The 15,926-nt window shown below is 37.6% G+C and overlaps 1 protein-coding gene across 1 annotated transcript; it reads right to left on the minus strand.

Annotated features, from left to right (window-relative positions):
- Positions 1-10,562: 10,562 nt before the first annotated feature.
- On the minus strand, positions 10,563-11,280 carry LOC112194232 (protein E6-like). The gene has a single exon (XM_024334476.2). The coding sequence runs from the start codon at positions 11,278-11,280 to the stop codon at positions 10,660-10,662; it is 621 nt and encodes a 206-aa protein (XP_024190244.1). The 3' UTR covers positions 10,563-10,659.
- Between the last annotated feature and the right edge of the window lie 4,646 nt (positions 11,281-15,926).

A 15,926-nucleotide genomic window follows, 5' to 3' on the forward strand; every position in this document is an offset into this window, starting at 1 on the left:
TGGAGGTTGATTGTACTCTAGTTCTTCATTTCCCAAAGTGCCTTGACAACTTTGAGTGGAAGGAGCTGGGGTAATTATTTGCACCACATTTCTTAGATGTAATTTTGATGCTCCCATATTTTTTGGGGAAGAGAACCAAGTTGCAAATGTTTTTGTAAATTCTTGTCTTTTTTCAGCTACTATGGTTTGGTGGGACTTGCCCCTCTCTTTTTCAGCCTCTCAAAGTTTGTAATATGGATAAGGGCTTCTAATTTGCAGTTTTGGTAGAATGTTTTTGCTTGTATGATTTATCAGTTGTTTTTCACTTTCGGCTAGGTTTCATCCCCTGCCTCGAGCTTTAGTTATTTGTCTTTCTTTAATAATTTTGAGAGGATGGACAAAAGTTTGACCTCTCTCATGATCTCATCCTCGTTCACAAAAAGAGTGTTTTTTTATTAGTAGTACGCGTGATTGCTATCCTGTTGATAATTTTGTATCCCATAGATGACGTGGGTTCCATGACGTCTTAATTAGGGATTGCTTCGCTTTCACTCTTAAAATCAACTTATAAGTACTGTAATTAAGGTCAACGGTTCTAGATCCAATGAACTAACGAAAATCAATATTTTAACATAAAAATTGAGTTCTGATTTCTGGTGCAAAATGAGCAAAAACAAACGTAAACAGTTGTATGTTCATGTTAACAGAGCCCAAGGTCAATTTAATCTGGTATAAAATTAGAACGTGAAACGTACTTGGAATTAGCTAATATGATTACCATCTTTCTCAGCGCCTTGCTTGGCTTTCAGTCTCGAAATAAACCTATAATTACTGTAAGGTCAACTTTTAAAGCTGATGAAGTCAATATAAATTAAGTCCTAGTTTCTGGTGTAAAAGTAAAACTGGCAAAAAACAAACGTAAGAGCTCTCTCTTCATGTTAACAGGGCCCATGGTCAAAATCTACGAGGTTGAGCTTTGCTTAAGATACATACGAACCACTAGAAGAGCAAAATATATTCTTTTCTATCCTATAATCTCTATGGCACTTTAGGGTTTTAGCCTTTCAGGTCCTTGAGTCAAGTCAATATTATGAATTTCAGCTTTAAACTTATCATGTTGAGGGCTTGCTTAAAATAGGATGGGATATGAAACCCATATCTATAAAAGCCATATGGAAATTTAGAAGCAAGGATTACTATAAAATATAGAGTACTAGACTACTAGATATGAAGCCTGCACGATGCTATGGATATGTTATTAAGCCAATCAACCAACTAATATCTTTGCAGTCATTTAACAAATGCAATTGGATCTTAAATCATATTTTGCAATAGGATGTGGTTTTGGATCGTAGTACTACATTTAATAAACTAAGCGATGTGATTTCTAAATTAAAACTATAAAGAGTAAAGTAATATCATATCTAAACTTGAAGCACCACATGATCAATCAACACCTAAAAAATACATTTGTATGAAATTAAAGCTCAGTTATAACCAAACAGGATCCTGTTTCCTATGAGGGTTAGATTACTTGCAAGTTTGCACTAACACAAACATGGGCTTTAGACACCATTATTAATGGTGTGAGTTGGGCCTTGAAACACCAATCAATGATGTGTAAAGACAATAGACACGGGCCCAGTCATTATTATTGTAAGGGTTGGTATAGCTGGAGTGACATATCCATGGGCTCACTATCAGCTTTTTGGGGACTTAATGGGTGGGTAGTACTGTTCATGCATTGGTGAGAATGATTCAACCCACCAATATTGTGATTGGTGGAGAGAGCTATGGTTGGTTGACTAGCGAAAACAATAGCATATCACCATAATTACCAATTTGAGTTTGAATTTAATTGTTTGAAATTTGACTGATCAAATCCGGTTACTGGTAAAGATGCAAGTTTAAAGCATAACCATGTCAAACAATTCAAAGGTTCAAGCAGCCTACCATGAATTATTGCCAGTATAATAAGAAAACGACCAATCAAACCCATTCACTGATAAATTTCGAAGATCGGTTCAGCCACATACAAGGTCAAATTTGGATGGCCAAAAAACTTGATCCAAAATCTCATTTCTAGGCATCTGGTATCAAAAATTTTGAAGGCTTCAAACACTTACCCTACCCATTACAATTCAGCTCCGAAGATTAAACAGAACAAGCCCAGCAAGAGCTAAATTTTGACCCACCAAACCACCAAAAATCAAGTCTTTCATATCCTATCATCATCATCATCCTCATCCTCATCCTCATCGTCCTCATCCTTCACATCCTCCACCACTACTTCATCTTCTTCCTTGTTCTGCAACACATCCAAGTACAATTACACAACACAAAACTCAATAAAATCAAACACATAATTCCGGAAACAAGCGACAGACCTGAAGGCCATTAACGAGACCTCTCCGACGAGCTTCTCCTTGACGACGGTCGGTGACATCTTTCGGGTTGGTCAGAAGTCTGGTAATAGAAGGCAAGTAGAGAGAGCAATGGATTGAATTTCTTCTTCCTTCACCTTCCTTGATGATCTTCTTCCTCAATCCCAGCTTTTCGATCTTCTTCTCACTGACATTGACAATTAGGTTGTTGCCGGCTTCGCCATATTCTGGATCTCGTCGGATCTCTTGAATGCCTCAGCCACAAATTCGTGAGATCTGTTGGAGTTTTTGAAGACAAAGTCGGAGATCTTGGTTGTTTCTTCAGTGAAACTGTGAAACTCTTCATGGTTTTTGATGGAGAGACCGAGATAAGAAGAGAGATAAGAGAGTAAGATTGAGGACTAGAGGTAGAAATAAGGCCGAGGAAGAGAGGAAAAACTTGTAAAGTAAGAGATAAGGCTGGGGCCTGAGGTAGAGATAAGTCGGTTAAGTACAAATCTACAATGTTGCCTAAGAGATAAGGCTGGTAGAGAGTAAAAAAATGATAAACAATTAAGTGGTGTTGGTGACTTATCAAAACACACCAATAAATAAATAAATATGGGTCATAGACCTATTTATTGTCAACAAACACAAGAGTTGGAAAGATTAGAGAAATTTTATTCACACACCTCTGAATACTAAATACACATCCTTTTTTTCACACACCCAACATCACATTTTATGGGTAAGTTAAATTACCAAAAGAGATATTTATATTAACAATAAAGAAACATAGTTGGAATTAAGAAATATATGCAGTTTTTGTTTTTGTTTTTTTTGTTTCCAAGTCTACCGCAGATGGATATCATGAATTTGATTCTCAATAATTTAGCATGCATGGAATCGAGCCTTCTTACAAATCTAGTTTCAAAAATGTATTAATTGTCCGAATGATATGGACAAACAAGAGCAAGTGAAAACCGTTGAAAAATTCGTCAAGAACTCTTGTGATGTATTGTTCTGTTTCGCTCCAATTTCATCATCAGTAGTTCACAAATCTCAACAATTGGCATATGAATATTGTCTTGGTCAAGTCCTCAATGACAAGCAATTCCCCATTGGCATTTGAGTATGTTCAACCTAACAAGTGAAAAACAATTAAAACATTCTTTGGGTGCCATTGTATTAACTTTAGTGATGACCATGTGATTTACCGAAACTCTCACATTGAGCCATTAAGGAATTGATGATGCTAGTGTAATATACCATTCTTTGGGTCTCGTTTTTTTTTTTTTTTTTCAACTGCAGCAATGCAATAGGTAATCTCTCTTGTATAAGAAAAAAAAATGTAGTCTCTTACCAAATATTTATCTCAATTTATTTTAGCAAAAAAAAAGGATATGTATTTAATGAAAAGATATTGTGTATTGTGAATGAGGATAGTTAAAGAAGTTTGGGGTTGTGTTTCTAGTAAAATATTAAAATAAAAAATTCATATTAAGTAAGAGATGTGTATCTATAATTTAGCAATGTGTGAATAAAATTTCTCGAAAGATTAATGAGGTGCTGCCACCAATCTTGCATAAGTGTGTAAAAATTAGTATCTTTAGGCCACATTTGTGGTAGTGTTGTTACAGTTGGATTATCAAGTAAATTGCCTACTTCAGCAAGACTAGAATTTTAGGTACATCTGTCAGCATAATTCCACAGATTTGCCAATTTTGCTTGGTTGTCACATCTGCACAACCATCCTTGCCATATTTTCAGCTAGATATCTTGTCTGTGCTGACAAGACCCGCCCCGGATTCCACCCTGGAATCCGAAGTGGCCCTACGGGACCCACTTTTAAAGAAGGTTTACCAAAAATTTTGGCATAACCTCCTTTAAAAATGGACAACCCAAAAACCTGTGGAAAACAAATTTCACTTCTAATAATCCAACCACAACTCCTGGAGCCACCCTGCTCCCATCATTCAACCAACTCAATCCCAAAAATAATAATAGTGTATCAAGTACTTCAAGTCTAAGAAACTCTAAGATTTAAGATACTACAATTCACAAAGTTAGGTCGTAGACCTCAAATATAATTCCATACAAGTCGGGGTCACAAATCCCATAGTAATAAGAGCAATCTAGGAACGTAAATTAACATAGAGTACAGTAGACTAAACAGGTAACCTACAAAATATGATGACGGAAGCGGATGCGGTCACTATGGCTCACTCCTGAACGCCGAGCAGCAATACTGTAAACTGGGCATTTGAAAGCGAAGGGCCCAGGGGAAAGTACATAAAAACGTTAGCGTGAGTGGACAAAAATAAACAAATTTAAACAAATGGATTTTATACTTTCCCACATTATTCCCTTTAAAAACCCGATGCATGCAATGATTAACAAAAATAAAACAAGAGGAGTTCCGCTCATGAAAACCGACTAGCCCCGCACAACCAATTAAAAGAAAAGGTTGAAACTCTGACACCCAAGGAAATAAAACCAACCCCACTGGCTAAAATAAATCGGACTAGCCCCGCTAGTCGAAAATAGTATAATGAGTAGGGGAAGACGATAGCCATACGAGTGAGCCTCCCAGGCTCGGGTGATAGCCTCCCAGGCTAAAGTACTCCCATTACTCCCTTAATATACCCTTACGCCACTAAGTGTAGCGATAGGATACTGGGCTTCAGAATTACTGTCACAGAGACAGTAACCAGCGCCACAAAGGCGGAGGGCTTCGGTGATCTCATCACCTCGCCACAAAGGCGGGAGATCAAAGCTAGCAATAATAAGTCACCCAAAGTATGGCAAAAGAAAATCCGAAAACCTCATAAATCCATAAAACTTCCCCAACTCTCGTAAATGAATTTCCAACGACGTGTCCCACAAGCCAAGATAATCTCAAGGTCAAAATAAATAGGAGATAAATAAATATAAAGATTTACTCCATCGAAATCTCATAAAAATCTCAAATCGCCTAATATAAATATAATATAAATAGTATAAATCCAGAAATCACATCGGAAATAAATAAATAAGAGAAGGTAAGCATAATCCAATGACGTGACCCCGCATGCCATAAAATCTTCAAATAATCAAATATCCAAAACCATTTCTGAAAATAACCATATGCTCGGAAAAGTAATACGATAAACAAATTATAACCTCGGAACCAATTAAATAAATGCATGCATCATTCTTTAAAACAAAAGTCCACTCACAGTATATAGTCAATCCTGACGTCGCTCGGTATTTTCCTCGTACGAAGACTCCTCTCGTCTTGTACGAATAGCACTACTAAAAATATATTTACAGGACGGAAATTAACTTTACGATAATTAGAAATTGAAATTCATAACGTCCTCCCCCTTCAAAGTCCAACTCCTTAATTCACAACGAATCCATCCACAATACTCCAACAATATTCATTCATCGATATATAAATTCTAAAGTGAATTCGAAAGAATTTCGGCGATCGAATTCACGTAAATCGATAATTATCCATTTAAACTCAATTCGTAATTCCTCCAATTTCCACCAAACTTCATGTATAAAATTCTACAATCGTTAAGGGATTTATGGAGCCAAAACAGTAAATAAAATGCAGCTCCACGCGCCACCCACAGTGGCCGCGCGTGGGGCCCACGCACCACCGGCAAACCACCACCAATGGCCACCAAATTCCGGCCACAGCAACATCACAACAGACCCAATAATTTTCTCAACTACAATACATTCCAATTTTACCTTTAAACGTTCGAAAATGGCAGGTGAAGAAAAACCCAGAAATTTCAAACCTACGGTTTGAAATTTCCTTCAATTCGTCCTCCACACGGTAAATTGGAGCTAGAAACTTGAGGGCAAACGATCACCGGCTCGAGGCGCCCCTGTTAGGCTAGGTTTGGCGGTCGGAGATGGCCGGAAATGAAGGAATTGCTGGAAGAAGCCAAACTGCAGCTGTAATGGTTCTTGCTTCGATTTGAGGTTTCTCGGCCAAATCGTTGAAATCCAAGGGCACCAGCATGGGAAGGGAGAAGAGGCGACCTTGTGGTGGCCGGTTGTCCACCGATTGATGGCCGAACGGTGGAAAATTTAGGGGAAGAAGAAACCGGCGAAAATGAGAGAGGAAGAGATCGGGGGAGAGCAAAAGGGAGAGTTACCGTGGGTTTCCAAAAATGGAAACCTACAGTGGTAACTTTCCATATATATATTTTTATTACCATGAACAGTAACTTCCACATTTTAAGCTATAACTTTCACATACGAACTCCGATTTAAGTGTACCACATGTCCACGGACTCGGTTTAATGTCCCCTACAACTTACGTGAAGGAAATTTTCTCAAATTGTTAACCCATAAAAAGTCAACTTCTAGCCACCCCCCTAAGAGATAAAATTATAACCGCGAATGGTAAAACATACAGTAATTCGTGTAACTCAGTAAAAGGGGTAAATCGGATGTGGGGTGTAACATGTGCACTTGTTGTGACCCCATTTGAAGACCTCATAATTGAATCATAAACATTATGTATCAAGAAATTATTGATTTATATATCACATGGGGTCTATATGAATTTTTTTTTAAATGTATTATCTTATAAATTTAGCATGTTGACCCAAAGTCAGGAACGGCCAAAAATATTAATTAATCAAGATTATTAATTTATCTAGTATTAAATTATCGAGATTCTACTGTACATGGTATTTTATGTGTAGGCTTGAGAGAATAGAACTTATGTCAAAAGCTCAAAGCTTAATTGTGAATTTAAATGTGATGTCAAATATACAAAATCAACATCTTTATTTATTATCAATTGATTTTCGGATGAATGTTAGAACTAGCTAGTTTAATATCGTGATATACAGACAATATTATCCACTTGTTAAGTCAACTGTATTACCTATTAATTGTCAAGTGATCTATTTTTAGTTTACTTCTAAAAGAGAGTTTCTATTGAAACCTCCAAAACCTCACTCTATTATGAATTATTAAATAACATATATAACCTACGATAAAATAACTATTGAGGACAATAATTATACTAAAAAATATTATATTTATATTATATAGACTTTTCAATTCAATAATATTAGATTGTATTTCTTATTATTTTCCTTATCTATTTTCATTTTCCAATTTCACTACATACTCATTAAAGCAGTCATATATATTTAATAAGAATTAAAAATATGATTAAGATCATGTGACATAAAAATGTATGATATATATGTTGAACGCATATTGGTGAGGGAAAACAAAATAAATCCTCTTAAATTTAAGTCAATCCATTATATTTGCCAAAAAAAAAAACTAAAAATATTTAAATAATTAATCATGTGGTACAAAAAAATACAGAAAAAAAATAAACATTAAAAAATAAGTGATTTTTTTTTTTGAGAATAAAAATAAATGATTTTTTCATTTTTTTTTTGCACAGCTAAATAGAAAAAAAATAAAAATAAAAAACAGAATAGTTCATGGCATTTTCTTATTGATTAGACATTAATTTTTTAAACTCAAGTTTAATTAAGAAATGTGCATTTAGTTAAGATTTATAGAGTGTTAAATCATTCAAATGACTAAATTTTTTATTTTAAAAATAATAATTTGTTTGCAAATATATAGAGTGAGGTTATTTGAGGAAGTTTAGTGAATAAATTTAGTATTTGAAAATTTGATAAGAGGTGTAAAAAACATAGAGGTCAAATGAGTAAATTTGGAGATTCTAATAAAAAAAACTCCATCTAAAATCATAATATACGGGCTCGCGCTCTGATATGTACATATATACACATGTACGTGTATATAATAATGCAGATTTTTTTTTCTCTCTGGCTTAGCACCTCATTTGCTAGGGTTTATCGTCGACCTTTGTCAATGACAATTCTCAACTTTTTCCATGGCAAATCTGATCTCAAGTTTGGCTTCAGCTTTTGCTTTGTCTGATGAGTCTCACGATGACTTTGGGTTGGCTAGTGTGGCGATGCTACAAGACAACCACCACTATATGGTAGGACGCGCGGCTTCTCACAGGCAACCCTAATGTTCCTGATTTTGTTGGCATTATTCCTAGGATCTAGCGTATGAGGAATGGATTGTCTGTGCGTGTTGTTGGGAAGAGGTTTGTGTTATGATTTGATCGCGAGTCAAATCGGAACAAGTACCTCAATGGAGGCCATTAGTTTTACAAATATAACATATTGCTGGTATGCTGTATGACGACGTTTCAGCGGTGGATTCAACCCTGCTTCATTCCATGGAAATTTGCCTGATGGTTAGGGGTTTGCTACCTGCTCTTCGCAACAAATTGGCACTCCATGATCGGATATTCTATTGCAAAGGTGGAGAGGTTGGGTCAAATTCAATGTCTCTGAATAAGAAAGATGAAGAACAACAAATTTGGATGGTGATGGATACACGCCATTGCTTCAGGACCTTTCGTAAGTTTTCTTTCTGTTCTAGCGTTGAGGTTAATTTATCCTTTGTTTATGAAGGGTGCATGAAAGGGTTGTGTAAGGATTTTGGTTTGTTTATCCATGGTGTGGAGGGGTGCGATCTGTTTTTTGTGCAATGTTGGAGGCTGTACCGCTGGTGGGTGCGATGGCGGAACTGTCTATCGCCGCTGCTGGGGAAAGTTCTGATACTGCTGTTGTCCCTAGCTAGGAGTTCTGAAAATTCTAGGGTTTCTAGAGACCTAGGTTTTCTGACCCCGGCAGCAGCATCACAGGCTATCCAACACAAGAACCAAGCTGTCTTCTTCTCAAAGCACCTGAACTCTAGCCTGCAGACTGCCGGTTTGTTGAAGAAACTGATCACACCAGTGTCACCGGTGGTGGAACCAAAACGAAATCTGGTGGGTGCATCTTTGGGTGCTCAGTTTATTTTGGCTTGCAAGAGTGGGGTATTGCCTACACCGGTGATTGTAAAAAAGGTGATGGAGCTCAGTGGACAAAAACGTACTGTTAAGATGGCTATACTGAGGCTGGAAAAAAGTGCCTATTAGCTCTCCCTATAATCGACCTTCCTGTGACTGAGGATATGGCGCCCTCATTACCTCAAGTGCAGGGTCGTTTGACTATATATATGTCCTAAGAAGATGAAGTTAGGAAGGCCCAAGGTTTCTAAAAACAAAATAAAGAATGAAAAGCTGGATGGTGTTGAGGTGATGCCTCGCTCCAAAGTGAAATGTAGGAAGAGGTTTCTAAAAATGCTCGAGGAGGAGACTATGGTGGAGCCACTGCTTATGGAGAAGATGATTACTAAACCTTGAACCTATGGAGGATACTCCATTGGATGCTATGGCAGTTGGGATTGATGAAAAAGAGGCTACGGTGGTTATGGAGGACACTGGCGAGGCATCTGAGCTCATTAAGCCCGATCATGTTTCTATTCTGGACGAGGAAAAAGTGATTACCTCAACTGAGAACACTTCGATTGATTTAATTTCCGCTTAAGTGGGGAAGATCAACAAGAGAGACAAGTTACTTCTTGATTAATTTTATTTGTCCTTGGGGTAGCTATGTTTTCTTGTTTTTATGCTTACCTCAGAAAGGTGGGTGTGCTTGGTAGTATGTGTTAGGGGTGTACTTTATGTATACTCTATGTGATGATTTTTTCTGATAGCTTTTAGGGGTAAGTCATCATTGTACTACTTACTGAGTTTCATGATGGATAATTATTCAAACTAAAAAAAAAATGTAAGTGTATATAATAACGGATTAAAAAATAGCTTGGCAAGACATTTTTATCGTAGTGTAATAGTTAAAGAGTTAATTACCTAGACGATTTCCTTTATTCTTGAACATAGACATGAACGAACCATAAACATTGAGAATGACGAAAGAATTCTCAACATTGAGGCGGTAGCTAACTTCAGGCCACAAATTTCCAGAGTCAAATGATCCAACTGCACACACACACAAACACACGCACATCTTTGTGCTCATAGAGTTATGATAGCATACTGCAGTTAATTTTGTTTTTTTTTTTTGCACCGAACAATATTGCTGCGTATTTTTAATCTCTCGTTTTTCAATTTTGCAAATAGTAGAGACAAAATACTCGGCTAAAATTAATTAACAATAGTTGAAGAGACACAATCTCTTTTAAGAGATTTTCCTTTAATTTTTCAATGTAAAAGAACACTGCAAATTTCACTATGCATATAGTTATAGATTATAAAATGTCCATTCGATCATTGACATTTTAGCTTTTGAATTACATAATACATTTAGAGCAAGCATATAAATAACAATAAAATCCAATTATTAACTGACGAGGCAAAAATAACAATAAAAATCCCAAAAGCAATCTTATATAATCAAGGAAGATATCCGGTCCTCTGCAGGTACTTCTCATATTCCTCCAAGGAGTCGAACTGGTTCTGCTTCCCGATCTTGCCATCAAAACCCTCATTACCAGCGCTTCCTCTCCGTGCATTATCATTGAACCTATTTTTATCAACATTACTGTAGCGACCATGTTCCAAAAACCTTGTATCACTGAGCCCTTGCTGCTTAATCTCATCCCCGATGTTGTCATCGCCATTGCCATTTCCATTGAAGTCACTTTCCGTATTGTAAATGAAGTTATCCCCATTTTTGTTGTTTTTCTTGCCATTGTCGCTGTTTGAGCTGGTACCAATGGCAGCCGATGTGTCATCTGTAGGACCGAATAAGCTTTCATATTGGTTGCGAGTGAAGATTGGTTTCTTTGGTGGATCAACAGCCACTTTTTGTGCCTGGGTTGTTAGTGCCGCAACTTCTGGTGAAGGTTTAGCCTCTTGTTGGTAACTAAGGGGGATCTTGGGATCCTTGGCATTGTAATTGTTGTTGGAACCGCTAACTTTGCTGAAGAACAATCTGTCGCTGGCTTCAATTTGCAGAGAGGTGAAAAGCACCAGAAGGATGAAAAATGAGATTGTTTTCACGAAGGAAGCCATTGAAAAAGATGTGCTATCTTTGGTCTGTCTTTTGAATGACTTATATAGACTGTTTTGCCTTGTTAATTTGCTTTCTAATTAATTGGAGCAATTAGGCGTTGATAGAGGAATGGAATGAAAAGATCATCAACATTTATTGTGAATTATGGACAACATAATTGCGAAATTAGGCTAAATCAGAAACGTAACCTAATAATCAGGATTTTCTCCTTGATTTAAATACTGTACTAGTTTGCACTCTAATGGGAAAAACATAATGAGATTACAATGCTGTGTGTTAATTATACTCGGATACGTCTCGATCAATTCCGTTACTTCCATAGCTAATTGCCTTGATTGATTAATCCTCTCATTTGTAATCAAGGCAATTAAGGAAGCAGAAGCGAATTAGACATTGACGTTTTGATTTTATGATTTTATCTGTACATAACTTTTGGGAAACAAATATTGCGCTTTAAATCCCTTTTATATCTCCTAATTTGTAAAAAATAAATCCACAAACGAGAATCACCTTAGAGAGTTGAAGGATAATGGGTATTGTCTTCTCCAACCCTAAATTACAACCTTTTAAAATAAAATTAAAAAAATGAATGATGAAAAAATTTCAGAGGCAGCCACTATATGGCATGAGACCCTCTCTTCGTTGTGAATGAGAGGGTACTGCCTAGAAATAGCCAAACACAGATTCCCCATCTCCGCCCCCACCTAAAAAAGTTTCCTTGTCTCGTTCTCCATGCGGATAAATTTTGGGCAAAATACTAGTTATTATCTTATATTTTAGGTTCAAAATCAATTTAGTCTCTGAATTTCTAATTTTATCAAAAACACCATGCTCTATTGTTTCTCATCTAACTGATCCTTCCGTAAGTAGTCCGTGAGTTGGAGACGTTAACTAGCTGATGTGGCATGCCAACTCAACTATTGTGGGGCCTACATGCAAAGGAAATTTCCAAAATTTTCGCTCATCCCTGATTTCACCCAAAACCATTACGGTGGCTTTCTCCTAAACACAGTCCCGAATAAAAAAAAAAACTAGGAAAACTAACTCTCTTCCATTGAAGTTTTACAAAATAAAATAAAAAATCCAAAAAGCTTGTTGAATTATGAAGGCGTGAATCTTAATCTAGAGGGGTGCCGAGATGGCCAGCAACGATCTAGATGTGTGGATACCCAGGAAAGAGAGTTAGCTTTCGTCAAAAATCAGGGCTGACATGTAGTGATTCCTCCTCTGTTTCTTCCACCAAGACCAAGGCGGGCTTGTATTCGTGCAAGTCTAATAATTATATTAGTATTGATTGAATTGTAATCAATATGAGGCGGTTGTTTTGGTGATGATTCTAGTTTATTTGCTGAAAAAGAAAATTGGCGTGGCGCAAGAACAGGTTCAATGTGCAAGCACGACCACTCAAGCTGAAAACGGACAAACCCGCTGCTGGAAAGATTTGAAATTTAGATCGGAATTGCTTGCCTTCTGTATGTTTTTCTTGTGTAATTTCATGTGTGGTTAATTACTTGGTTTTTTTTTTTTTCGCCAAAATACAAGAGTAGAGAAAAGCTGGGAGAAAGAATCTCAGCGCACTGCAGCAGCTCATTTCACCTTTGGGAAAGATTCAATCTTTCTAGTCAAAATTAATTTTTTTCATTTCTTGAAAGCTACCTAGACTTGATCTGAATTCACACTATGATCAAGTTGACCAATTTCATGAAATTTGCAGTGCAAACAGACACAGCCTCAATGCTTCATGAAGCGATGAGATACATCAGGTTCCTGTATGAGCAGGTTGAGGTTTTGCGCTCGCCATACCGTCTTGCCATTATTGCCCGCAATTAATATTGAACAACCCACCAAACTAAACCCAGCCAAACCCGGAATCGATGTCAAAGGTGGAAACCACCATAATAGGTTTTGGGGTTTTTGGTGAAATCAGGGGTGTGAGAGAGCCAGCGTTAATTTGGGGATTTTTCTTTGCATGTGGGCACCACAAGAGTTGAGTTGACATGCCACATCAGCTAGTTAACGTCTCCAACTCACAAACTACTAATAGAGGGACTAGTTGGATGAGAAATAATAGAGTGGGAGTGTTTTTGATGAAATCAGAAGGTTAAAGACTGAATTGATTTTAGATCCAAAGTGCAAGGTAGTAATCAGTATTTAGCCCATAAATTTTCAAATTTATTTCCCCTCACTCTAACAGGAAAGGGGGCTCTTAGCCCCCGCCTTGCAAGCTGTTAATTAAATAAAAAGTTAGGCTGTTGTCATCCTATCATTTTGTTTGTTCATCCTACTCGCTCATTACACGATACATTTTAATTTCAGTTATTGAATTTACTTATCTAATTCATTTCTCTTTCCAAGAATATCCTTATATAACATATCTAATTAAAAAATAAATACTTTTAACGAAAATATCTCATTTAATTTATACAGATAAAAAATTATTTACTAGATCTTAAGCTTCTCCTTGGGTAATCAAGTTGGATTGAAGTGTGTAAGAGATGGCTCCCTAGGGTTTCTCTCTGCAAACCCTGGTGCTGCGTGCTAGGCAGAGGCAACGACAAGGTCAAAGCTCGCTTATCGTGCAGGGTGGGTGAATAACTTGCTGCTCGGGTTGCTTCTACTTTGGTGGTACGGCTTCGGGATTGGAGGTTCAAGGCGGAGCAGCGGTGCTTGAGCCCTGTTTCATGCTCAAATCTTAGGTGTAGATTGGTAGGTGGAGGTCCTTTGATTATTTTAGGTCGCAACACAGGTTCTGTGATAAAGGACTCGGCGCCGGTGGTGTGCGGCTATTGTCTCGGTGGCAAGCTATTGATCAGGTTGCTGGAGGAGGTGCTTAAAGGTGACGTGCTTTGTCTGTCGGCAGTGCATCTGGTTAGGCATTCGGGTTCCTCCGACAGCAATTGAGGTTATCTTCCAGGTTAGACCCAAGGCGAGGTTTCTTCCACCTTGTTCTGATAGTGGAGAGCCGTTGGCTGCCACCAGAGCGGTGATGAGTGGGGGCTGCTTCCCTGAATGATCAGACCTGGCCAATCTAGGTGTTGGGGACATAGGGTTTGGACAGTGGGCTTTGGGCTCTTGCCTTTCTGGGCTGCGGAGATGCAGACTGGTGAACTGGGCCTAGGACAGTCCAGTTCTCATTTTCTCTCTCACTTGGGTTGGGTATGGTTGTTGAGTGTCACAAATTACTTATGCAATTGTGCTCCATAATTATGAAAATTGATTTGTCTTCCATGCTATTTTACCCTTTTTAATCCATTTCCTTTTATTTGTAGGAAACTTTGCATTGAGAATAAAATGATTATATGAGGCTTGAAATGCAGAGATTTGAAGCTAGGGGAAGAAGACACGGAGATTGGAAGAAAATTGCAAATCGACTTTTCCGGCGATTTTTCCGGTGAACTTTTCTGGCGAACCGCCACTCATGGAGGGTCATTTCTCCAGTAAAGGAGGACCATGGTTGTGAGAATCTCCCATCACTTGAAATTCAAATATCTCCCTACACCTTGTCCTTTTGTCACCTTGCCAATTTGGGACCATTTGGGGGACAATGGTGTAAGAGCATCTCTTGCACACTTTGGGACCAAAGAGGACACACATAGCTGATCAAAGAGAGGCCAAAGACCAATTCTTCAGCATTCTTGACTCCATTCAATCATCTTCATCCTATCCAAGATCCATTTTTTCTCTCTAGAGAATGCACCACCATTTCCACCACTAAAACCACCATCTCCACCTCTAAAACCTCTATTTCCACCACTATAACCTCCATTTCCTCCACCACTCAACACCACAACTCACCTTAGAGATTCCAAATTTCATTATTCTTACCAATATCAAGAGCTTGGAGCAAGGAGAAGAAGGTGACTCCCACCACATCATGTTCTTGGAGACCCATCTCCACCACCTCTTCCGACATCATCAATAGTCACCCTTTACTCCCTATCTCTTTATGTATTTAATGTTTAATAGAATGTTAAAACTTGTGTATCTAGCAATGTGTGAGCAGTGAACTAGTTGGGGCTAGGGTTGAAAGCCCTAGCCAAACTTGCTTGTATTGATGCTTTTGTTTATAAATTGATGCAAATTCATGTTGTCTTTCTCACATGCTAAGTCAATAGTTGAATGCATTACTTAGACCTAATCAATTTGAGTTATGTGTTTTCCATGACATGAAGTTTTTCCTAGAGATTGATTACCTTTAGGCAAAAAGGGAAAATGAAAACACACCATGTGTGCATGTGAGGGTAGTGACCTAAAATCACTTAGAGATAGGATTAGTTTGCTTGCTTGGTTACCTAAACTCTAAGCTTTATGCATTTAGGGGCAAATGATTGAGACCTATCCGGTAATTGAATTTATCTCTAGGTAGTTAGCTCTAGACTTATCCGGTTAGAGTTAATAAAATGAAAGGGGTTTAAGCCTTAGTAGTCCATCCGGATGCTAAAAGGGTAGTTGGGCAATTAACTTTGCATCATTCATATTCAATTGCTTTAATGCTTGCAAGGGAGGCAAAAGGTGAAACCCGATGCCCTAACTCCCATCCATTTGATAACAACTTGTTTTGTTTAGCTTAGTTTATATTACTTGCTTTCATTGTTTCAATTTCAATAGAAACCAATCTCAAAATCAAATCTCTACACACCATCTT

The sequence above is a fragment of the Rosa chinensis genome, chromosome 3 (assembly GCF_002994745.2).
Source record: "Rosa chinensis cultivar Old Blush chromosome 3, RchiOBHm-V2, whole genome shotgun sequence".
NCBI lineage: Eukaryota > Viridiplantae > Streptophyta > Magnoliopsida > Rosales > Rosaceae > Rosa > Rosa chinensis.

Bases quoted from the DNA above. Each gene is read 5' to 3' on its own strand.
- LOC112194232 (XM_024334476.2), bottom strand. From the start codon at position 11,280: ATGGCTTCCTTCGTGAAAACAATCTCATTTTTCATCCTTCTGGTGCTT.